The 26,839-nt window shown below is 38.9% G+C and overlaps 2 protein-coding genes across 2 annotated transcripts; both read left to right on the plus strand.

Moving 5' to 3' along the window:
* The first annotated feature begins 8,897 nt into the window (after positions 1 to 8,897).
* Positions 8,898 to 13,353, plus strand: LOC126080014 (olfactory receptor 51I2-like). The gene is made up of 3 exons (XM_049891341.1): positions 8,898 to 9,084; positions 9,377 to 9,425; positions 12,378 to 13,353. The coding sequence occupies exons 1-3, from the start codon at positions 8,898 to 8,900 to the stop codon at positions 13,351 to 13,353; spliced, it is 1,212 nt and encodes a 403-aa protein (XP_049747298.1).
* A 10,133-nt stretch (positions 13,354 to 23,486) lies between these two features.
* LOC126080015 (olfactory receptor 51J1-like) lies at positions 23,487 to 24,521 on the plus strand. Its single transcript, XM_049891342.1, has one exon. The coding sequence runs from the start codon at positions 23,487 to 23,489 to the stop codon at positions 24,519 to 24,521; it is 1,035 nt and encodes a 344-aa protein (XP_049747299.1).
* Positions 24,522 to 26,839: the final 2,318 nt, after the last annotated feature.

Below are 26,839 nucleotides of genomic sequence, written 5' to 3' on the forward strand. Positions count from 1 at the left end.
TTTCCTCTTCCTGGACCATATGTCATTGTCTGATTACTTTCTATCCATATGTTTCAGTCACAGTCCAGTGAGGAAAACAATGCTGAGTATTGCAAACAAAGGAGGTTTAGGAGAACAAATTATTTACAAAATTTTTGGAAAAGGTCAAAAAGGAGAGGCGACAAGGGGAATGTTGGATGAGCAAAAAGAAAACAAGAAAATAATGACTAATTTACACCAGAAATTAAAAATGCTTCATTCACCCTGAAATAACTCCACCAGCCTGACAAGCTGTTTCACAGCCAGACACGCAGCAATCGCGAGAACCCATTGCAAAGTACCTTAAGCTGATGCTGCCCTGGGTGCTCAGGTTCTTAGGTGTCCTGATTCCTCTACTGCAACCACCAGCCTCTAACATTTTTGACAGCACAAATCAGGACTTTTATCTTCTCCTTCCATTTTCATATCTCCCATCAACCCTCCCTTTGATAGAACCTACCAGAAAGATAGCTGCCAGGGACGTATGAGAAACAGAGTTTGTAGTCTCTCAGTCTAGGGAGTTCCAAATGAATTATAGAAGGGCTGAATGGAACCAGGAGTCAGCAAATAAAGATTGTGTACATCATGTTTTAGGTTTTAAAAATTAACTTAAACATCACTTCCTCAGGAAAGACTTTTGTTGATTCCTAGTGTATCACATTATTATCCCATCATGATCCATAGCGAAATTATCACAGTTGCTTGTTTTGTGTCTGTTATATGCACTAGACCATTAGCTTCATGAAGGCAGGAAACATGTATCATATTTTCTCTTATTAACCATGTGCTTAGCACAGGAGCTAGCCCATAACGTGGATTTGAAACTGAATTTCATTTGTGGGCCAACAGATCTACAGAATATAACCCAAGACATGAAAGGTGACCTTCAAAACAATGTTACCCATCAGAATATTTTTCGTCTTATACAGGAAAATAAGCCTGTCTTAGGCTGGGTTCTCTAGAAAGGCAAAACCAGTAAAGCATATAAATATATTTAAAAATTCATATCAAGGAAACTGTCCCAATCTGTGGATCAGGATAGAAGCTTTTCCCAATTTACAGAGCTGCAGATGCTGGTAAACCGAAGATCAGCAAGTCGGAGAGCAGGACTCTTGTTTGCAGGCTGTGAAGATCAAAGAATCCCAAGATGGACCGGTAAGTTGCTAGGTTAAGTTTCAAGAACTGGAAGTCACACAAGAGTCAGCTGCTGGATCCCGAACAAGCCAAAAACCTTGGCAAGCTGAGCAGGAAGGAAGTAGGTAGTGGAAGGCAGAGAGATGAAGGCTGAGGGTGCAGTGAACCACCACAGACCCCATCCCCACCAGTACCACTCAGCAGATTCCATCATGGGGGTGACCACATATCGAATTTCAACAGGGAAGTGATCACAATGTTATATAACTGCCATAACACTGAGAATAATGGCCCAGCCAAGTTGACACACAATTTTAACCATCACAAAGCCCAAATGTGAAAAAGAGTTCTTAGAAGCAAGAATTCAATACTGCGTGCTCCTAAGGAGAGGAGTTATCTCATGAGAAAATGAGGACAGTGGCATAGAACTCCTTTTAACATATCAGAACAAAACAATAACAAATTATTAAAAATGGTTTCCTCATTAGAGTAGACTAGGATTAAATCCATTCATTCATTTCTTCATTCAACAAATATTCTTTGAGTGACTATTATTTTAAAGAACTTGTTGATGGGTTAGATAAAAATTTCAAAAGAGTGGGAAAGGAGAAATCAAAGGTGACACACATACTTCAAGCTTCAGTAAGCAGAGACTGATATAATTTATTGAGATGGGAAAAAACTGGCATTGCAGAGAAGTCAACCTAGAGGAAAAAATTAAGAATATTATTATTGGCATTCTAGAAATGTCTCTAAGACTTCAAAGGATGAGATAAACTTTTTATTTGGATGGTTGTATTTGAAACATAGAAATGTAATTTTATGAGTCATAGTGTACAGATGGTAGTTAAATTCATGAAAATGGAAATAACCCTTAGTGAAAGGAAATAAAGACAGAGGAGAGTTGGGCCTGAACTGAGCCCTAAGGAATCCTAGTGTTTATGGATCAATTAGAGGGAGGGAATTTAGGAAAGAAGCTAAAGGGAATGATTAATGAGAAAAAAAATAAGAGGCATAAAATATGGAGTCAGCAAATCCACGAGAGAATAATACTTAAAAGAAAAAGGAGAAAGTTGTCAATTCATTAATGCTACCACTGAGACCTGTAAGTAACATTAGGAAAACCAGAAAAAGTCCATTAGATTTAGTCAAGATTTGGGAGGAGTGGGTTTTTTTTGTTTTTTGTTTTTTCATATTAGACATTTCTAATTGATTTGACTTTTATCATATGCAGGTATCAATTCAAGTTTTTAAAAGAAAACCAACTTAAAATATTAATGACTTGGAAAAATAGTTTGTGAATTATTCATTAATCAGGTTTTAGCAAGTTATATAGTGGTTACAAACAAACTCAAAATCTTAGTGCTTTAAAACAACAGAAATTCATTTCTTTCTCATGTAACTTCTTGGTGATCTGTTAGCACTGGCTTTGCTGCACGTTTGTTCTTAATTCTGGAGCCAAAGCTGAGGAAGTATACCCTCTGCCATTATAGTGGCAGAGAAAAAAGAACAACAACAACACACAGTAAGGTGATGCCAAGATGGTGGAATAGCCAGACACTTCCTATGAGCCCTCTTACAACCAAGACCTGAAAAAACAAGTGAAATGATTATATTTATGACAACCTAGGATCCCTGAATGTCAAAGGCAAAGTTAGAAAACAGCCTATCTATAAATACAATGTAATTCCTATCCAAATTCCAATGACATTTTTTAATGAGGTGGAAAAACAAATCACCAACTTCATATGGAGGGGAAAGAGGCTCTGGATAAGTAAAGCATCACTGAAAAAGAACAAAGTGGGAGGCCTCACTCTACCTGATTTTAGAACCTATTATACCACCACAGTAGTCAAAACAGCCTGGTACTGGTACAACAACAGATACATCAACCAATGGAACAGACTTGAGAATCCAGACACAAATCCATTCACATATGAGCAGCTGATATTTGACAAAGGCAACAAATCAGTTAAATGGGGAAAAGACAGTCTTTTTAACAAATGCTGGTGGGATAACTGATATCCACCTGCAAAAAAAATGAAACAAGACCCATACCTCACACCATGCAAAAAACAAACTCAAAATGGATCAAAGACCTAAATATAAAATCTAAAACGATAAAGATCATGGAAGAAAAAATAGGGACAATGTTAGGAGCCCTAATACATGGCATAAACAGTACACAAAACATTACTAACAATGCAGAACAGAAACTAGGTAACTGTGAGCTCCTAAAAATCAAACACCAATGCTCATCCAAAGACTTCACCAAAAGAGTAAAAGGACTACCTACAGACCGGGAAAAAGTTTTTAAGCTATGACATTTCCGATCAGCGCCTGATCCCTAAAATCTACATGATACTGCAAAAACTCAACTACAAAAAGGCAAATAACCCAATTAAAAAATAAGCAAAAGATAGGAATAGACACTTCACTAAAGAAGACATTCAGGTAGCTAACTGACACATGAGGAAATGCTCATGATCATTAGCCACTAGAGAAATGCAAACCAAAACTACAATGAGATTCCATCTCACTCCAATAAGACTGGCATTGATCCAAGAAACACAAAATCATAAATGTTGGAGGGGTTGTGGAGAGACAGGAATACTCATACACTGCTGGTGACAGTGTAAAATGGTACAACCACTTTGGAAATCGATTTGGCACTTCCTTAAAAAGCTAAAAATAGAACTACCATACGATCCAGCAATCCCATTCCTTGGAATATATCCTAGAGAAATAAGAGCTTTTACACGAACAGATATATGCACACCCATGTTCATTGCAGCACTGTTTACAATAGCAAAAAGATGGAAGCAACTAAGGTGCCCATCAACAGATGAATGGATAAATAAATTATGCTATATTCACACAATGGAATACTACACATCGAAAAAGAACAGTAATGGATCTGTGAAACATTTCATAACATAGAGGAATCTGGAAGGGATTATGTTGAGTGGAATTAGTTGCAAAAGGACAAATGTTATATAAGACCACTATTATAAGAACTCAAATAGTTTAAACAGAGAAGAATATATTCTTTGATGGTTATGAGAGAGGGAGAGAGGGAGAAAGGGAGGGAGAGGGGTATTCACTAATTAGATAGTAGATAAGAACTACTTTAGGTGAAGGGAAAAACAACACACAATATAGGAGAGGTCAGCACAAATGGAGTAAACCAAAAGCAATTTCCTGAATAAACTGAATGCTTCGAAGGCCCGGATTGCAGGGGCGGGGGTTTGGGACCATGGTCTCAGGGGACATGTAAGTCAATTGGCATATCAAAACCTGTTAAGAAAACAATCTGCATCCCACTTTGGAGAGTGGTGTCTGGGGTCATAGACATTAGCAAGTGGCCATCTAAGATGCATCAGTTTGTCTCAACCTACCTGGATCAAAGAAGAATGAAGAACACCAAAGACACAAGGTAATTATGAACCCAAGAGATAGAAAGGACCACATAAACCAGAGACTACATCAGCTTGAGACCAGAAGAACTAAATGGTGCCAGGCTACAACCGATGACTGCCCTGACAGGGAACACAACAGAGAACCCCTGAGGGAGCAGGAGAGCAGTGGGATGCAGACCCCAAATTCTCATAAAAAGACCAGAGTTAATGGTCTGACTGAGACTAGGAGGAACCTGGTGATTATGGTTCCCAGACCTTCTGTTAGCCCGAGACAGGAGCCATTCTCAAAGCCAACTCTTCAAACGGGGATTGGACTGGACAATGGAAGAAAAAATGATGCTGTTGAAGAATGAGCTCCTTGGATCAAGTAGACACATTAGACTATGTTGGCATCTCCTCTCTGGAGGGGAGATGAGAGGGCATGGGGGTCAGAAGCCGGTGTAATGGACACAAAAAGAGAGAGTGGAGGGAAAGAATGTGCCATCTCATTAGGGGGAGAGCAATTAGGAATATATAGCAAGGTGTATATAAAATTTTGTGTGAAAGACTGACTTGATTTGTAAACTTTCACATAAAGCACAAAAAAAATTTTTAAATTAAAAAAAAGAAGCATATAGTAGCTCTTCAAGATTCTGCTGAAAATAACTCATCACTCTTCCTCATACATCATTAACCAAAACAAGTCATAAGCCAAGCCTACTCTAAATGTGGCAGCTAAGTGTAATCCTACCTGTAATGGATGGGATAACCTACCATAGACAGCAAATAACCAGAAGCAAATTATAGTCCACACAGAGACAAATTACATAGTTTCCATCCAGACAAGTTATCAAAGAGTAATAATAACGGAAGTCTGGAAAAAAATCAAAATCCAAACACGCTACAATATATTATTGTCTTCGTTATCTAGTGCTGTCATAACAGAAATACCACAAGTGGATGGCTTTAACAAAAAGAAATTTATTTTCTCACGGTCTGGTAGGCTAAAAGTCCAAATTCAAGGCATCAGCTCCAGGGGACGTCTTTCTCTCTCTGTCGGCTCTGGAAGAAGGTTCTTGTCCATAATCTTCCTTGGCCAAGGAGCTTCTCAGGTGCAAGGACCCCATGTCCAAAGGACATGCTGTGCTCCTGGTGCTGCTTTCTCAGTGGTATGAGGTCCCCCACTCTCTGCTTCCTTTTCCTTTTATCTCTTTATCTCTTAAGAGATAAAAGGTGATGCAGGCCACACCCCAGGGAAACTCCTTTTACCTTGGGTCAGGGGGGTGACCTGAGTAAGGGTGTTGATTACAAGTCCACCCTAATCCTCCCAACATAAAATTAGTCACAAAATGGAGGACAACAACACATGGCCTAATGAAGGTGATACACACATTTTGGGGAGAACATAATTCAATCCAAGACAATTATCTAAAATGTCCAGTTTTTGACAAAAAGACATGCAAAGAAACAGGAAAGTACTACCCATACTCAAAAAAAAAAAAAGGTTAATTATAATTAATTCAAAATGAGCCAAAAATAATATAATTTAGCACTGGGAATGGCTGCAATTTGTGATTTCAAAGCATAATGAATGCAATAACAATAAGTGAAAAATTTAATTGTGATTTTGTTTACCATTGTGAGAGTAAGTTAGACAGGTTTTAAATTTTCTTGTTGTCCCTTAAAGCCAGGTTCCTCATCCATAAAATAGGAATAGAGTGGTACACATCTCATAGAGATATAGTGAAAATTAAAGAAGAAAATGCCCAAGAGACACAAAACAACTTAATAGTAGTTACAAATAGTTCTAAGGGCTGTAATTATTTAAGTAAATAGGCATTGTCAAGACTATAGAAATAACAATGCCTCCCTCCAACCAGGACCCTTAAATGTGATGATTGGAAAGCAACCAATGAAATAAAGTAAATTAAAATAACTTTATATTATGAAATACCTTTGCTTCCTCTTCTAACCTAGTCTTTCATCCATGACATATTAATCCTGTCTTGATTCCTCTGTGCAAAACACATGTCCTAATTCTTGGTCTAAGAGATTGCTATGTTTACATAAAGGAGGGAGATAGGACTCTAAGCCATAGCTGGAATATAATAGTTGTTCCACACATACAAACTTAATTCAAGTTTAATTTCAGGGGAAGCAGAATAAAATTCTTAGGTGCAGGATGAGGTGGCTATGGCTGGAAAACAGGAAACCTTTCCTCTCAATAGCTTATTGGCATACCTGAGTACTGTGGATATAATCACTCTTCTCACAATTTCGCCAATAAGATCGTTCATCAAAATGAGATCGCTTAGCCGTCGCCTTCTCTATATTTGGGGGGGGGGAGTGAGGAAAAAACCAGTGCCATCAAGTTGATTCCGACTCGTAGCGACCCTATAGGCCAGAGTAGAACTGCCCTATAGAGTTTCCAAGGAGCACCTGGCAGATTCGAACTGCCGACCCTTTGGTTAGCAGCCGTAGCACTTAACCACTATACCACCAGGGTTTCCAGTTCGGGAAACAGGGATCATAAATGGCACAGAGCATGTAAAAACAGTGGAAATATGATGCTACCATCACCTAAATGAATGTAGACTGCTGACATCTAGGCTTATAATGATTTGGTAAGAATTCAGCTGGATTTCAGCTGCTGAAAATGAAAGACTTACTGTAGCCACTCTAGCTAAGAAGCCCTGCCAGATATGCATATGGGAGTGGTACCTCATGGATGAGCTCAAGCATGGCAACGATTGTGAGGATGGCTCAGGACTGGGCAGTTGTTCGTTCTGCTGTGCATGGGGACGCTGTGAGTCGGAACCGACTCGACGGCACCTAACAACGACAACCTCATGGAAGGCCAGGTGAGATGACCATTTATGGAGAATGCAATGAGGGCTAGCTCTCAAGCTGATGGCCAAAAAAGCCACTAGCAGAGTTAGTACCTAGTCTGAATCAAAATATCAAGGGGGATTTCCCAAGGGTAAGGCAAGAGCAAGGGAGGGCCAAGGACAAATTCTAAAGGAAACTGCTGGAATAATTTCAATAGAAGTTGGATTCTGTTTGTGATGAAGAAGTACAGTCAACTAACAATTTGAGTGCCAACAGTGTTTTAAGCGTTTTCAATTACATTTTCTCTCTCTTTTTTCTTTTTGCCCTAGGAAGGAAGTACAACTATTGCTGCTTTGAAAATGAGGAAAGTAAGGTTCAGAGAGCACTCTGCATTCACTACTAAAAAGTGAAGCTAGAGATGAGTGAAATTAGGTTCTTTGACTCTATAAGTTCTGTGAGTAATTCAAAAAAAGGTCAGCGAAGGGAAGGGTTAGGATGATGCAGTGAATGAGGTTCCTGCTTTCTCATACTACAGAGGAAAATTACCCTGGAGAAATAGAAAAGCTTACATTATAGCCAGAGAGAGAAAAGTTCAGACTGGGAGTATGTTAAACCTCGCGGTGGTGCTGTGAGGGGGTCATGTCCTTGAGTCCCTAACCTAAGGAAAGAAATCTCAGCTCTGGGCAAATGCTGCAAAGTCTAAAGGCCTTTAGGTCATATTTTACCAATTTCAGTACAAAAATTTCTGTCTGTGCCCATAACCCACTGCCATCAAGTTGATTCTGACTCATAAGGACCTTATAGGACAGAGTAGAACTGCCCAGTAGGCGCTCCAATGCTGTAAATCTATACAGAAACAGACTGCGACACCTTTCTCCCATGGAACAGCTGGTGGGTTCAAACCGCTGACCTTTTGGTTAACAGCTGAGTGCTTTAACCACTGTACCACCAGGGCTCATAAGACACAGAAATGTCCCTCACCAACAAGGTTTAGGATAAAGCACTGAGTGGGGGACAAGTATCAGAGTTTTTAGAAGGACCTATAAGCAAACATATAATATACAAATGCATATGTGTACAGAGAAATGTAATGTGTGCATGTACACACTATGCATAATGTGTACACAATCAATCAGTTCATGTATATGTGGGAAGATATATAGGCTCATATAGTCATGCAATCTTACAGGCAAAGTCCCAAATGAAAGGATCATAGCTATGAATATATCTGCACATACAGCTGCACAGGTATACATGCATGCACCTGTATTCACATGTATATTTACATAAATATACACACTTGCATGTGCACATGTTCATACAAACATCCATACGACACACACACACACACACACGTCATCTGGTTCTATATGTTCTCAAAACTTTTCTCATGGCTCCCATGAAAGCATCTCTTTTGGATCTTCTGTTCTTGGCCCAATTATGCCTAAGGGACCAATCACTTTCTTCCAGAAATAATTTGCCTGAGTTCCCCAGGGAATTGTGACTAGCAAAATTGGGATGAGAGGAAATAGTTATAGAATCGTGATAAACAGCAAGACCAATCATCCCATGTGTCCAGTTAGTGAGCTGGACACCAGGCTTGAGACCAACTACATTCAACAGCATGTGGGTCCTTACGGAGGAGAGGTTGAGTTTGCCCTGGAAGATCAGGCTATGGGATCTGGAGGACAGGATACATGTCCAGGTGAGCTGAATCTGGGATTTTTATTCTGAGAGGCAGCTCATTTATAGAGCATATTTCATTCCCCACTCCCTCATTTAATGGAAGACTGTTCTCCCTTAAGGATACAGACTTTGTCCAGAAGGCCTTATGGTAAGAGAAAGACATTTGGAGTCTGTCTATACCCAGCTCCTCTTTCTCAATTTAGGAAATCTAGTGCAGGGAAGCCTCCATTTTGCCCCCCACATCCAATCCTTTTTCAATTATGTACTTAATTCTTCTATTTTCTGTTTTTAAATCTGTCTTCCTTCCTTAGGTCTGTTTATCCTCTTCCCCTCTGCCTCCCATATCAAGCCTGCTCCCAGGTGATAGCCTTCTGTCCCATGAGGGCATCTCCATAACCTTCAGGACCTAGTCTTCCTTAAACCCAACACCTCTGATGACTTATGCCTTTCACCGTCCCCACATTTCTCCATATGTTTGACCCAGCCTCATCTCAACTCTCATTTCTCAACATTATCATGGATTTCCTTATATGGCTTTTGTTCAGGTTTCTTTTCTCATCTAACTTTAACTTCAGTTTTGCCACAAAGAAGCTGTATGACTTTGGCAAGAGAAATACCCATTTCTAATTGTAAGTAGGTGTGATTAAGTCCTTTTGAGGATTTTTAGGATTAATAAAATCATATGAGGATTAGTAAAAATGTATACAAAGATACACAAAGCACCCTTCCAGGGTGTCTGATACATAATACAAAATCAATATATTGTATTACCTTTTCTCATAATTCTTTCTTTGCTCAACCAAACACCAGGCTATAGCCTCTCCTTGCAATACTTCCCACCCAACCCTCACATCTCACCCACTAGTTCCAATTTCTAGAATAACAACTGTTTATGTATAAAGCAGTAAAAAGAACATTACGTAATTTTTCTGTCCTCAAAGAGGCCCTCTTTTTTAAAAAAAATTTTTATTGTGCTTTAAGTGAAAGTTTACAAATCAAGTCAGTCTCTCATAGAAAAATTTATATACATCTTGCTATATACTCCTAATTGCTCTCCCCCTAATGAGACAGCACACTCCATCCCTCCATTCTCTGTTTTCATGTCCATTTTGCCAGCTTCTGACCACCTCTACTCTCTCCTCTCCCCTCCAGATAGGAGATGCCAACATAGTCTCATGTGTCTACTTGATCCAAGAAGCTCATTCTTCACCAGTATCATTTTCTATCCCATCGTCCAGTCCAATCCTTGTCTGAAGAGTTGGCTTTGGGAATGGCTCTTGTCTTGGGCTAACTGAAGGTATGGGGACCATGACCTCCGGGGTCCTTCTAGTCTCAGCCAGACCATTAAGTCTGGTCTTTTTAAGAGAATTTGGAGTCTGCATCCTACTACTCTCCTGCTCCCCCAGGTGTTCTCTGTTGTGTTTCCTGTCAGGGCAGTGATCAGTGGTAGCTGGGCACCATCTAGTTCTTCTGGTCTCAGGCTGATGTAGTCTCTAGTTAATGTGGTCCTCCCTGTCTCTTGGACTCATAATTATCCTTATGTCTTTGGTGTTCTTCTCCTTTGCTCCAGGTGGGTTGAGACCCATTGATGCATCTTAGATGGCTGCTTGCTAACGTTGAAGACCCCAGGAGAAAGAGGCTCTCTTTTGATAACAAAAGATGAAACATTTTCCTCACCAAATGCCCAGTCTGGAATAATATCACCATTTATTAGTGTACACCTTTCTTCCTCTCATTCTCCCTCTCTTTCTCCTTTCCCTGTATTTAGCCCCGGTGATATGCTGAAAATATAGGCTCCAGGTCTTCCCTAGAAGAGCTCACAGACCATTAGGAGAAAGCCACCTAAACAACTAAGCTTCAATGCAGGAAGCTGAGTGCTAGATGAGAGAAAAACAGTGTGGGAAGCTTTGATAGAATGTGACTAGCTGCATGAATGAGTGAGGAAAGGCACCACAGGGGAACTGACATCTGAATTGGATGTTATAGAACAAGGAAGGTGCGGTTATATTTGTTTTACAATATAATTTGATTTTGAACTAAAAGAAAGGAAAGGAAAGGAAAGAGAGAAGAAGGGAGAGGAGAGGAAAGGAAAAGAAAGAAAAACAAAACAAAACATGCAGGAATAATCAGGAAGAAAAAGACAAGTCAGGATGTGTCAGGATTTGTAGAGTCCAGTTAAGAAGTTAAATTTTTTCAGGGGAGTTTCACAGGCAATAACAATTGCATAATTCAAAGAGAACACATGTATTGGATAGAAAGATATTTCCTTTCATTTTAAACAGGGTGCAAGGAATAAAAATCGCCTTTCCTCTTATTAATTCTAATTGATGGATCATGTTCAGAGGCCATTAACTTTATCTCCAACACATCACCATGAGTGTCAGGGGATAACATGCATTTTAGGATCAGTTTTATTCACTATTCTCTTGATATCTCCAAAATTAGAACACCAGCCAAAGGACAATGGAGATCACAAACCCAAAGCTTGTGCTGAATCCAGACCACTTCTCCCTTTCCATACCCTATCATGGACATTCTCTCTCAAACTTTATTTTTTACATACATGGCAGGTGACAGTACTCTGGAAGTTCTACACAATTATTCATTTCTCATGCAAATACTTTTTTTGTTTTTAAGGCTCAAAATGTAGAAAACCGTGTATTTTTTTTTTTTTTTTTAATGTGGGTGAGATCCAGTGCCCCTGGTGTTTCAAGAAGCAGGGTTAAATTATTTCTTAGAGACATTTCAGATATTTTAAAAGACTTGGTATAATAAGGTTAAATTAAAAGTCCAAAGCTGATATCTCCAATCTAGAAAATTTTAAGTGATTAAGAAATTACTTCATTATATAAAAAAAATGAATATTATCTATGAGGATGGGGAGAGAAAGGCCTGAATGAAAAATGTGTGCATGAAAACTCAATGCCTGGTTTATATTAGTGATGATATTATTACTATTATTATTATTATTTCACCAAAAATAAAACAGTATTGAAAGTGTATTGTATGCCAACTATTCCATACATATTTACTTGACATGGGAAATACTCAATTTTTACCAGTTATACACAATGAAATAACTATAGAGGTAAGGTTGAATTGTGAATAATAAAATTTCCCTTCGGATTCCCTTATTCTGTAGATATACCTATTTGCAGGTTATGACTCCACATTTTCTTACAGTATTGAAGAACAAATGGAACTGAGCATGGAATATGAGAATGGACATGAACTGGCAGTTAGTATTAAATAGAGAAATTTTCAGGTCTTTCTCAGTTTCTAACCTGTTATCCTTTATGTGTCTCACTCCAGGTTGCGTCCTTGGCCTAGGTCAAGTTCTCCAGACTCCAGACAAGTAAAAAATGGTCAACAGCAGTCAATTAACCCAAAATATTTTCTGCTCTTTGGTTTCCCTGGTCTGGAGGCCTTTTACCCCTGGTTCATCTTCCCACTCTGTTCCACATATCTTGTGGCCCTTGTGGGGAACAGCTTGATCTTGACAGTGATAAAGAAAAATACGTCTCTCCACCAGCCAATGTACCTCTTCCTAGCTATGCTAGCCTTTGCTGAGTTTGGTGTCTCTGCCTCAATACTGCCCACTGTGCTGGGCTTCTTCCTTTTTGGTGCCAATGAGATCTGCTTTGAAGCCTGCCTTCTGCAGATGTTTTTCATACATTCCTTTTCTATCATGGAGTCAGGAGTTCTACTGGCTATGTCTGTGGATCGCTTTATGGCCATCTACAACCTACTGCGGTATACTTTGCCCCTTATTGCTGGTACTGGTGCTGCCCTTGAACTGAAGAGTGTGATACTCATGTTCCCACTGGCCTTTCTCCTGAAGGATCTGCCCTTCTGTGATCACAACACCCTTTCCCACTCTTATTGTCTGCACTCAGATCTGATCCAGCTGCCCTGTGGGGACACTCGTCCCAACAGCATTCTTGGGCTCTGCATCGTCGCTTCCACTTTTGGGCTAGACTCACTGCTCATCGTGGTCTCTTATATGTTGATCCTCTATACAGTGCTGGGCATTGCCTCTGGGGAAGGGCAGCAGAAGGCCTTCAACACACGTGCGTCACACATCTGTGCTGTGCTTCTGTATTACGTGCCTATGATCAGCATGGCTCTGGTGCACCACTTCATGAAGCATGCTGCACCTGCTGTCTGCCTACTCCTGGCCAGTGTCTACCTTCTGGTACCACCTGTGCTCAATCCCATTATCTACAGTGTTAAGACCAAGCAGATTCATCAGGGGTTGATACAACTCTTTCTTCAAAGAAAATATTGAGGGAGTTAAGGCAGAGGATATGGTTCCCTTCAAGTCAGCCAGTTTTCTTACTAAAACCTTTTCAAGGAAGGAAGGAGTGATCAGCACCTCGGTAAAGTTACAAAGCTTGCTAATGTTACATTTTGATGAATGTGTGGGGAACATATATTTTCATACATTATAGGGGTAATCTAAATTAGTATAGCAGAGTTTTTCTCAGCAATTTTGTTGTATGCATCAATTTAAAATGCATATGTCCTGTAACCCAGAAGTTCCCGTTCTTAACACTACTCTACATTCATCCTCTGATATTCGCACACAGGCTCAGAGACTTGAATAAGGGTTTTTACATTAGCAATGTTTGAAATGAGTTTTAAAAAAAAAGAAAAACTAAAACTGAAAGGTCTTAAGTGACTATCTATACTATGGAATATTCTGTAACAGCCACAAAAAAAAAAAAAAGACTGATGTTTCATTGCATGGATTGGTATTCAATCCATATTGATAAGTAAGAAAAAGTAAATTACACACACACAAAGATGCATGTGGGTGTATAATGAATATGTATATATTAATATAAAATATTAATACTTATGAATATGTATATAGTAATATAAATTTTAAATACATTTAAAATATCTGCAAAAACACTAAATTAATGTCTTTTTATGAAGATGGCTATGATGGTTGAAGAGAAATCAAAGAAGACTTCCACGGCACCTGTATTGTTTAAAGATTTTCAAAAATAATATCTTCAGTACTCTCTTCTGTTACTAAAATTGTGCATATATAATATACTGAATATGATAACATAATGAATGTTATAATAGTAGGTGTATACACTAAAAACCTTACCAATCAAAAGCAAAATAGATACTAAGAGCAAAGCTGTATGACTGAGAATATACACTGAAAATAAGCCCAAAGGGAAGAATTACGGAAGTCATGAACCAGTAAAGTTCTTGAAGGCTGCTGATTTGGGGAATAACACAAGTTCCTCCAGCTAAGACCTCCCTGAAAGAAATTAGTGTAGATGGACTATGAGGTGACAAATTGGAGGGCAGAGGGATTAAGCTTGCTCACCCCAGACATCCTCACTTGACTTGGGAATTTGAAATTGAGCTTTCAAGAGTTTGGTGGAAATTAAGTTATTGCAGACTGAATGTTAGTAGGAAAGTATGATAAGGAAAATTTTTCTGAGAACTGGAAAGCTTTGTTTTATTTGGATTTGTAGGGGCTCTTGGATTTATAGATACTCACACCTCCCTCAGAATAGATTTCAAGTGGCCATTGAGACTAGGTTGCCCCATTATTCATTCTGAGACTCTTTGTTTCTTATCCTTTATTTCATATTACATATCACAATTGTAATCAAATAATTATCTGTGTATTGGTTGTTAAATGTCTCAACTAGTAAATTTTAAGTTTAATTGTGTCTCTCTTGTTCACCACATATACCCAGTGACTCCTGTAGTGCCTGGAATATACTAAAACCAAAACCAAACCCATTGCTGTCAAGTCAATTCCAACTCATAGTAACCCTATAGGACAGAGTAGAACTGCCCCAAATGGTTTCCAAGAAGCAGCGGTGGATTTGAACTTCTGACCTTTTGTTTAGCAGCCAAATGCTTAACCACTACACCACCAGGGAATATTTGCTAAATGAATCATTGAATAAATGAATATAAGCCTGTGTATATTTCCATGATCCCATGATTATTTTGGGAAATGCTGGTAGCGTAGTGGTTAAGTGTTATGGCTGCCAACCAAAAGATCAGCAGTTGAAGCAACCAGGTGTTCCTTAGAAACTGTATGGGGCAGTTCTACTCTGTCCTGTAGGGTCACGATGCATCAGAATCAACTCGATCGCAGTGGGTTTGGTTTGTTTTTTTTTTCATGATTATATTTAACTTTCTTTGGTAGCATCTGTTACCAATTGTTTGTTATCATTTTCACCTGCAGGCTTTACCCATTGTCCACTGTGGTCACCACATCCTGTTGTCCCCCGCCCCCCCAAGATCCTAGACATTGTATCTGTGGTAAAATGGCAGAAGATCCTCTCCATGTCTTATACTTGGTGATGATGACTATCCTCTTCCAGTTTTATTACTTTTATTACTTTGGGGGAGCCTATGCATTGCCTGCAATCCCACAGGTTGCCATAATGAATGCTTTCCTCCCTTTCCTCATTGGCAATGAACCCCACTACCTATCAAGACTACAGAGAGATGCAATAGCATTTTTGTACACTGACCTCCAAAGAAGGTTGGGAAATATCAGACTAAGGAGACCCTTGGTTTTATGGGGTCCTGAATCATTCTGGATTGCTGTTAAGTCAGTTTTGGATAGTCAGACTAGTGCATGTATTTGTGACCTATGTGAGCTATAAGCCATTATAATTGGAAGATGAGTGAGAGAAAACAGCCTCCTTTATATGCAAAAAATGAGTCCTAAGGATCACAATAGAGGGTCCTAGACAGATCAGGAGAAAGATGTAGAACAAAATTCAAATTCACAAAAAATGACCAGACTTACTGGTCTGACAGAGACTGGAGGAACCCCCAAGACTATGGCCCCCAGGCTCTGTTAAGATCAGAAGCCACACTCAAAGTCCACCTTTCAGCCAAAGATTAGACAGACAGGCCTATAAAACAAACAGTCATAATAATAATAAGTGCTTCTTAGTTCAATCAATTATATGGGACCAAATGGGCAACACCTCCCGAAAGCAAAAACAGCAAAGCAAGCAAAAACAACAAGGCAGGAAGGGAACAGGAAAACTGGACGAATGGAGATGGAGAACCCAGGGTGGAAACAGAAACGGGGAGAGTGCTGACACATTGTAGGAATTGCAACCAACGTCTCACACACACACACACACACACACATAAAATTGTGTATAAAATTTTTTAATGAAAAACTAATTAGCACTGTAAAATGAAAAAAAAGAGAGTCCTAAAGAGAGAAAATAGAGCCTGGGTGGTGCAAGAAGTTTGTGATGGGATGTTAACCAAAAAGTTAGCTGTTCAAACCCACCCAATGGCTCCACAAAAGAAATGCCTGATGAACAGTTTTTGTAAAGATTACAGCCAAGAAAACTTATGAAGCGGTTCTGTTCTGTCACACATGGGATCACCTTCGGTAGGGGGGCCCACTTCATGGTGGCTAACAACAACAACAAAAAGAAAGAAAAAGTGGAATGAATTAGAAACCTGAGTTTTTCGTGGATGGAAGGAGAAGCAGCGTTCTTAACACTTAAATCCCCCAGCAACAAGTCAAGTATCTCTTTAGAAGGAGTGAGTCAGGTCCTAAGAGGTTTTATGACGTATATCAACATACTTAATGGGATTTCCTGGGTCAGCATATATGTGTAGCTCTCTGAAAACCTGAGGTGAACTCTCTCTTCTTTAAATATCCTACCCCGTCTCACAAATTAGGTGATGCCAAAGGAGTGATGTCTGAAAGTGCTAGTGTAGTTTCAGTGGTAAACAGAATGAGATATGGATTATTTTTGACTGCATTAAAACCAACCTTGAGTTTTGTTTCTAATCAAAGTGATTGTCCTTTTAATACAACCCATCTACTGACTAAATAGAGACAGGATGCTTACTGATTCTAATCTGAATTTAGTAAATTATTACATAACTAACTTTACCCTTTCTGTAGCCCTAGTCTTGCATTACATCCTTTATATATCTATATGAAAATATTTTTAAATGTTTTTTAATCACTCATCTTGGTGATTGGTAATGAGGGAAAATTAGTTTCCAACTGTGAAAGAAAAGTTTTCTCTATAATAAAATTAAAATTTCCTCCTCTTGGGGGAAAAAAAAAGGTAAGCAAATTGTTGTATTTAGTATAGGTTATATATTGAGAATTGTGGGGGAGAGTTTGTTGTTGTCTGTTTGTTTAAATGTGTGCATTGGATTACAACTAACTTTTTACTGACAGCCAAGACAAGAGAAAAATTTTCTAACATTAATCAAATTTATTATTAACATTGATTTTAATTTAGCCATCATAAAATTCTAGGATTGGTTTTGCCTACATTACGGCTGGCTTCAGAAGTTGTCATGGAAGAGAATATGGAGTTGAGTTTCTCTTTTCATCATCCAAAAGCCAATGGTTTAAAGGAGCATTGCATAGCTGCTCTTTTTCTCATCCTGAGACGTTTCTAAAATAACACTTAGATTGAGAACCAGAGACATTTCCTGTGTTACAAAGACACACTTACTAAGTAATTATCAGGATTATTATATTAAGTATTTGTGTGGATCATAACAAATTATGGATAACAATCTAAAGAATGGGAATTCCAGAACACTTAACTGTGCTCATGAGGAACCTGTAGATAGACCAAGAGACAGTCGTTCAAACAGAACAAGAGGATGCTGTGTGGTTTAAGGTGAGGAAAAGTATGTGTCATGGTTGTGTCCTTTTACCACAGTTATTCAATCTGTATCCTGAGCAAATAATCTGGGAAGCTGGACTATATGAAGAAAAATGCAGCATCAGGATTGGAGGAAGATTCATTAACAACTGCAATGCGCAGATGACACAACCTTGCTTGCTGAAAGTGAAGAAGACTTGAAACACTTACTGAAGAAGATCGAAGACCACAACCTTCAGTATGGATTACAACTCAACATAAAGAAAACAAAAATCCTCACAACTGGACCAATAAGCAACATCATGATAAACGGAGAAAAGATGGGAGTTGTCAAGGATTTCATCTTACTTGGATCCACTATCAACACTCGTGGAAGCAGCGGTAAGAAATCAAACGATGTATCGCATTGGGAAAATCTGCTGCAAAAGACCTATTTAAAGTGTTAAAAAGCAAATATGTCACTTTGAGGACTAAGGTGAGCCTGACCTAAGCCCATTGTGTTTTCAATTGCCTCATACACATGCAAAAGTTGGACAATGAGTACGGAAGACCAAAGAAGAATTGATGCCTTTGAGTTATGATGTTGGGGAAGAATTTCAAATATATTATGGACTGCCAGAAGAACAAACAAATCTGTCTTGGAAGAAGTACAGACACAATGCTCCTTAGATAAGAGGATGGCAAGACTTTGTCTCATGTACTTTGGACATGCTATCAGGAGGAACCAGTCCTTGGAGAGAGATATCATGCTTGGTAAAGTAGAGGGTCAGTGAAAGAGAGGAGGACCCTCAAGGAGATGAATTGATACAGTGGCTACAACAATGAGCTCAAACATAGCAATGCTTGTGAGGACGGCACATGACCGGCAGTGTTTCATCCTGTTGTAAATAGTGCTGCTATGTAATTTGTGATTTAGATTTTTAGTAAGTAGAAATTTTAATTCACCAGGAGCCTTAAACAGCATTCAGATATTTCTTTGTTTCTTGCCACTACTTTCTTCTGTACTTAATGTCTTAATATACAAAACTAAGATGTTACATTGTTCTCTGACATTCGGTTATATTTCATTTTTCCTCATATGTTCACGCAGGTCTACACCCTCCAATATTTAGTGACAAGGAGAAAGTGTTTGATCCACAACTGAGCATTTGCTTATCCTTTTTCTACAGCTCCTGGTGCAGAGATGACTAGCAGTGATGACATCTGAATCATAACTTCGTTATCTTATTGATTTCTGTTCCTTCTCTTCCAGGAACAAACTTAAACAGAAATTTGGCACAATTTTGGGGCAAAGATTTTTCATGGGGACATTAGCATAATTGCCTGTTCCATTAGTGGGAATAATACGACATGTGTCTTTCTGAGAAAGGTGTGCAATATCCTTGATGTTAAGTTACTTGAGAATAATAGTTAATGGAAAAAGCTCTAATTTTCATATTTTTGTCAATAAACCATTGCCATTGAGTCAATTCTGACTCATAGCTAATCTATAGGACAGAATACTACTACCCCATAGGGTTTCCAAGGAACGACTGGTGGATTCGAACTGCCAACCTTTTGGTTAGCAGTTAAAGGCTTAACTACTGCGCTATAAAAAAAACAAAAAACTCAGTGCCGTTGAGTCGATTCCGACTCCTAGCGACCCTATAGGACAGAGTAGAACTGCCCCGTAGAGTTCCCAAGGAGTGTCTGGTGGATTCGAACTGCCGACCCTTTGGTTAGCAGCCATAGCACTTAACCACTAAGCCACCAGGCACCACCAGGGCTCCTTTTTTTCAAAAGGGAGAGACAATCATTAAATATATAATGAGTGTTAAGGGGATTAGAGACTTATAAATGAGAAATTTCATCAAGGGTTTCCCAGAACACCATCCCAGGTTATAATGGAAAATGACAATGTCCTTGATGTATATATGTGTGCTGAGTATTTGAAACACACACCAAGGCCTGGGGGAAAAATATACCAATGTCCCAAATTATACTCAGTGTCCGTGGTGTGACTCATCCAATAATCTTGCATCATAGCTTCTGAACTTTTTCTATATCAGGGAAGTTTACTTTTATTCAATTTTGGCTACTCCTTGGACAAGCTCTGGACCTCGTTCTCAACAAGAGGTACTTTTCTCCTGCTATTAACCTCTACTATTCTATTTTCTGATCACAGATACTTATCTCCTAAATCTCCTTAAACACATTAGATTGAACTGACCTGTTAAGGCCCTGCCTCATTTAATCTCTCCAATATTTCTAAGTCTCTCAGTCTACTCCTGACTTCATATACATCTGGATCTAATCTAGACCACATTATTCATCATTTAAAGCATTCCCTCACCAATTACACAAAGCTCTTATTCTCTTATTACACCAACAACACAAAAAATATATTTTCAGAACTACTTTCGAAAAACCTATAAATGGGTCTTGATGTATTTTCAAGCCAAATCACTTTTTTTTTCCCTAGAAAACCAGCCATGCACAATCATTAAATTCTCTTCAACATTAGGTTCTAAAAATGTTTACTTTCTGACATCTCTCTGTAGCTACCACATGCTAGGAAGCCCTACTCAGCACAGCTTCTTGGTTAATCTCCCTACCTCGCCCAATCTAAAACTTTTTCTCACATTAGTTTAACCATCAGATTCTATCATCTTCTGTTATTAAAAGCCCTTAATGATCCTAGGATATCAACAATTCTGTGCCCTACTTCTAACTTGATAAATTCATGTTTATAAAAGTAATAGTGAGCATTGGAGATGAAAGTATTCTTTTTCCAAGACGCAGTTGTTCTATATTAGCTAACTCTAATGGTATACTTTTATGAGTCAGACGTTTTTCTAAGCAACTTACATATATTAATGATTTCATTCTCATAGTAAGTGCATATTATTTTTATCCTCATTTCACAGAAGTACTGACTGATTCTATGTTCTTGCTCCCTCCCATAGGGACCATGACACATTGAAAAAGAGTGAAGCAATTGCCTGAGTAATTGCTCCTCAGGGAACTCAGATCTATAACCACTCCTCCACTCCCTGAAAACTCTGGTTAGCTTAAAAAGGGAGGCAGTATTCCAGCACCAAGGATAGGAAGATGTTAATGCCAGGGTGGCACGGAGTTCCTTAAGTGAGCTTTCCAAGTCCTCAACTCTGCTCCTGGTGAGTGCTGAACCCCATGATCTCCCAGTCCTGCCTCCTGAAGCAGCCTCCAGAAGGAATTCCAACCCAATCCCAAAGTTTGAAGGCCTCTGGATTTCTCTCAGTTAGTTGTCATTTCCCTAGCTTCCTGACCTGTGTGATAGGACAAGGGAATAGTCTTTTTAAATTTGATGAATTCTAGAAAGTTTTGACATTATATAGTCTTAGGTCAGTTATGCAGTGCATATATCCTGGTTATATGCCTCATGTGTTAAATAGGAAGTCCTTGTCACCCTATCTCCCTCACAGATGTGGTCTGAGGATCAGTGAGAAAAAGATGAGGAAGAAGCATTGTTAACAGAAAATTGGAGATAAATCTAAGATAATTTTTCACCTCTGACTATGACTGATCCCTTATGAGAAACTCTGAGAAAGTAGAAGGTAGGAAAATTGGGGGAACACTGATATTCACTGTTTGCTAAAGGCTTACATTAAATACCCAGAGCCACTCTCTGAGGTAGACATTTCTGGTCTATCTTAAAAATAAAAAAAAGAAATGGAGGTGCACAAAGATTAGGTAGATAACACATACACCACACATAGGATTCACTCCCAATTTTGTACTGTTCCAGGGATGTAGTACTCACTTCACCACACCTTCTTGCTGATCCTTTGCTGTGTCCTATGTTGTGGGTGATCTCTTTTGTCTCCTTCCATCCTGAAATGCTCTTCTTGAACAAATACTAAACTCAAGGGAATGATTGTCTTTTGGGATCTCTTTCAAAGAGACCTATCTGGCTAGGGAGATTCTGGAGGATGGGATTGGAAAGGATAGGAAAAAAAAAAAAAAAATTTCAGGTATCTCTCAAGATTTATCCCTAGTTATATCAGGCCATTTGGGGTATGGCAGGCAAGATACCAGTGCAATGGGATCAAGAGAGCAATAGCACAACACACAGGAGGAGAAGTTGCTCAAGCCAGAGGCAGACCAATATGTAGTCTGTTTAAAGAGCTAAAAAAGATATGTCGAGCTTTCGAAGGTAAGGAGAGAACACAGAAAGAGCATGACAAGTGGGAAACAGGGACTTCCCCAAGTTCCTCTGCCACGGGAAGTTCTGGTATATATGATTATATCTTAAGGTCAATGATCTGTCCCTGAATTTCCCCTCCCTAAGCACAGACCTTTAAGTTAAGTTCTAGCACAGACCTTAGCCCAGAGCTTTTCCTAAGCTAGTATCTTCCTGATGCTGAGTTAAACTGCGCTATTCCCAATTTTTTTTTTATTCCCAATCTCTCCACTGAGCCTAGCAGATTCCTACCAATTTCTCATGTCTCTACTTAAATATCATTTCCCCAAGAAAACATTCTCAGACTTTGAAGAATCAGTTGTTTTTTTCTTCTAGATCCCGGTCACTGTATCCTGATCTTCTCCTTCGTTGCACTTAATATAATTGTAACCAGCTTGGAGAAGAGAAGTTTTCAACATATGTGATGACTTATTTGAATATTTGTGGGAGAAGATGTGTTCTCTGTTGTCACAGTGATTGAAATTTGCAGAGAAGATTTTATGAATAAGGCCAGGGATTGGGGTTGACAAAATCCTGCACAGAGGAGGGCCAGTTGTTTATAGATCAACAGGGAAAAGAAGAACTTAATAACTGCATGGGATAGTGAGGTCCCTGTTGCTGAGGAATCTCAACAAAGGCTGAATGGACAGTTCACATCAGAGAGAGGGTGTAGAGAAAAGATTTCTCCAAATGTGGGAAGTATGTGAAAAGATTTCTCCAAATGTGGGAAGTATGTGTGCATATGCCAATAGATGAGTGTATGAGTGTGCTTAAGGTAGGAGGTGAGTTGAAAAATACCTTCAAAAGTCCTTCCAACCTTGCAAGTCCAGGATTCTATTGTTATAACTGCCCTGGCCCATTCAGAGCTCAGTTAAAACACACCCAATTTAGAGAGATGGTTTTCTCCTCCTTCCTCTGTCCTCCTCTCCTGACCAGGAGGGTTTTCTTTAAAAATTTATTTAGGTTTTTGGTTTTGTTGCTGCACTGTATTCACGGATGTGTCTGAGTCAGAAAGAAGAAATTCCAGTGGATAAGGGGGCTGTCTTTGATAACTGTGAACGAACAGATTGTGGATATCATAATGAGAGAATACTTTGGTCAGCCTTAAACTTTGACTACAAATCCAACAACCTAGGTTCCTGCCTTCATTGCTTCATTCACGTCTTTTCACATAACGTTGCCAGTTGTATTCAAGTTTTGTCAAACCCCAGAACAGTAAAACCCAGTTTGAGTCCGAGCTCAATTCTTTTCTAGTTTAATTTGGTTACTGATAAAATTTCTGTTCACATCTTCTTGATACTAGTCCATATCATAGGCTGGTATTTCCTATGCATGTTTGTCGCATCAGGAGCTTTCTAGGGCTAGGCATCCCCACACCAACACAAAGTATCCATCTCTCCCATTGCTGATCTACCAGTCCAGAACCTCCCAATGATGGAGACTATAATCCCCGCCAGACTTAAAATTTCCCAACTACAATCATCTGCCAGTTTTCAGGCATGAGACTTTTGGTCACTTGAATCTGTGACCTTAGTTTTTTTTCTTTTCTTTCCTCAGTCTCCAATGGCCTTTCTCCATGATAACATCTATCAGCTTGTTTCTAATTTTCAGGGTGGCACTAATCCCACAGGATTCGATTTCAATGTGAAGAACTCCAATAGCTCTATGAGGTTTTTACCTACAACATTCATTCTGCTTGGCATCCCAGGGCTGGAGACAGAGCATATCTGGATCTCCATCCCCTTCTGCCTGATGTACATCATCATCTTCCTTGGAAATGGCACCATTCTTCATGTCATCAGGACAGACACTGCCCTACACCAGCCCATGTATGTCTTTCTTGCCCTGTTGGCATTGGCTGAGGTTGGTGTCTCTGCATCCACCCTGCCTACAGTGCTAGGCATCTTCCTGTTTGGCACCACTGAGATTGGTTTTGATGCATGCCTTCTCCAGATGTTCTCCATCCATTCCTTCTCCATCATGGAATCAGCTGTGTTGCTAGCCATGTCCGTGGATCGCTTTGTGGCCATCTACAGTCCACTGCATTATACTGCCATCCTGACCATGCCCCGCATCACTGGCACAGGAGTTATGATTGGGCTGAAAAGCATTATGCTCATGGCCCCATTGCCCTTGCTCTTACGGCGACTACCCTTCTGTGACCATGATGTCCTCTCCCATTCCTATTGCCTCCATCCCAACCTCTTACATCTACCCTGTGGGGACATTTCTATCAACAATATATATGGGCTTTTCATTGTTACCTCCACTTTTGGGCTGGATTCACTGCTCATTGTGATCTCCTATGGGCTCATACTCCACACTGTACTCAGTATCACCACTGGAGAGGGGAGAAGGAAGGCACTCAACACATGTGGGTCACACATCTGTGCTGTACTCACTTATTATGTGCCTATGATTGGGTTATCTATGATGCACCGCTTTGGACACCATGTGTCCCCTCTGCTGCAAGCCATGATGGCTAATGCCTACCTCTTCTTCCCACCTGTTGTTAATCCCATTGTCTACAGCATTAAGACCAAAGAGATCCGTCGTGGCATTGTCCGAATGCTATCAGAGATGAGGGCCAGAGTTTAGCCAGAGGCCAAAGTTGTAAGAATTTTTTTTTTCTATATTCACAAGGTATCCTAGATTGCATGTTATGCCATTGTTGTTACCTTAAAACGTGGGGTCTAAAAGGAGAATCTTCATAACCTCGCAGTAAACTGGAGTGGGGATGCAAGTTGGAGTGGTTGTGTGTGGCAGAATCTATAGAGAATTGATGTTATTTTAAAATATATTGTGTGACAAGAGGTTTGCCATTATCTTGCATAGCTGGAGCACGCATACAAGAAAATTTGTGAAAGCACAGGATTTTCCATAAAAAAATGATAATCTGAAGTTGGAAGATCTTCTGGGAAACCTTTTGAAATTACATTACTCCTTTATCTTTTCCACAGGAAAAAACTACTAGCTATTATATTCAGGTAGGCATGAAGCTAAATTAGAAAACCTGAGAAAATGCGTACAGTAGTATAAGGATTTCCACCTTCACTAAGGGGAGGTTAGTTTCAGAACAATCTTCCCTCCAAGAACAATTTGTAAAGTTAGAAAGATATATTTTAAATGACTTCAGAGAACATTCAAACCAGTGAGGATATAAAGACTAAAAACTCAAAAAGAAGTGAAGCCTGGAGAAGTGACCCTGATATTTGGTGACATTTTCTGTTAAGGCCTTTGCCAATTCAACAGTAATAGATGATAAAATGAGAATAGCTTACAGCAATCTCAAAGGGATAGAAAGCAGGGGAACAAAAATTGAAACACAGAAACCTCCAAGAAAGATTACCTGGTAAATACCTAGGCATTTGGTTGGATTCCAGAAAGCTTATAACTTGGAGTAAGGGAATCAGAAGTAGACCGGCCCCACAAAGTTGTTTTTTCTTTTTTTTTTAATCTTCTTACTACCTAATTTCACTACCCTGTTTGTAAGAATTAAAATGACCAGCCATCCCAGTTTTCTCAGGACTTTCTCAGTTATGACAGAGAGAATACCACAATCTAGGAAATTCTACAGTCCTAGAAAAAATGATGGTTGGTCACTATAATCATAAATAAAAGTAAAGTCTCTTAGCAGAAAGATATCAACTTGTAGCTCAAATTAAAAAAAAAAATTAGCATCATGAATTTTCATTATATTCATTAAGAATCTAATCTGACATGCAAAATACAGGAACGAAACAAGAATCAAGAGAAAAAAGAATAAGAGCAAAGGGTTAAGCCCACAGACTATTCATCTTTTGGGATCATTATATGCTGACATTAAAATAATTGCTTAAATAAAATTTAATAAATTCAATAATAATACCTGAGTAGATATAAATGATTATTGACAGTATGAAAAACATAATGGTTTATATTTTTAAATTACATGTAGAAATAAAATACATACACCCAAAAGGACAAAAGATTAAGCTAAAAATCAAGCCAAACCCATTGCTGTCAAGTGGATTTTGACTCATAGTCACCCTATAGACAAAAGATTAGAAGAGTCAAATTAGTCTTTAGCACTTACATTGTCCAGGAAGAAATAAAAAGCTAATACAAACTCGACTTGTTGACTTGAAGATGTATATTTAATCTCTATAGTAACCACTACAAAGTCGGTAAAGGAAGTTTTAACCTAACACTTAGCTAAAGGAATATAGAAAAATGAAACATAATAAATAATCTAAAATAAGTCAAGAAAGGTGAGAAAAGGATGAAATAAATTTTTTAAAATAGAAAGATGACAAATTTGAATCCATTTATGTAAGTATGTACATTAAAACAAATTGATCTGATACTTAAAAGACAAATCTAATCTTACAGAATCAAAAGTATTTGCATCTCTTTTAAGGAATATCTTAAATACATGAACACAGAAAATGTTTGAAGAAAACAGATAAAAATGATATTCCATACAATTGCTAACCAAAAGAAACCTGGAATAGCTATACTAATATCGATAAATTGAGTTCCAAAAAAGAATGATTACTAGCGATGAGGAGCATTTCATAATAAAAACAATAAGCAAGTTAGATGAAACATGTCTAAATTTGCATGTACCTAATAACATTAGCTGAGTCTTGGTCATGCAGTGGCTAAGCTTTAGGCTGCTAACCAAAAGGTTGTAGGTTTGAGCCCACCCATCACCTCTGGGGAGAAAGAACTGGAGGTCTGCTCAAATTAAGACTGCTGTTGTTGTTGGTGCCGTCTAGTCTGTTGTGATTCATAGCAACCCTATGTACAACAGAACGAAACACTGCCCAGTCTTGTGCAATCCTCATGATCATTGTTGCGTCTGAGCCCACTGTTGCAGCCACTGTGTCAATCCATCACATTGAGGGTGTTTCTCTTTTTCGCTGACCAGGCAT

Source organism: Elephas maximus, chromosome 7, assembly GCF_024166365.1.
Source record: "Elephas maximus indicus isolate mEleMax1 chromosome 7, mEleMax1 primary haplotype, whole genome shotgun sequence".
In the NCBI taxonomy this organism is placed as follows: Eukaryota; Metazoa; Chordata; class Mammalia; order Proboscidea; family Elephantidae; genus Elephas; species Elephas maximus.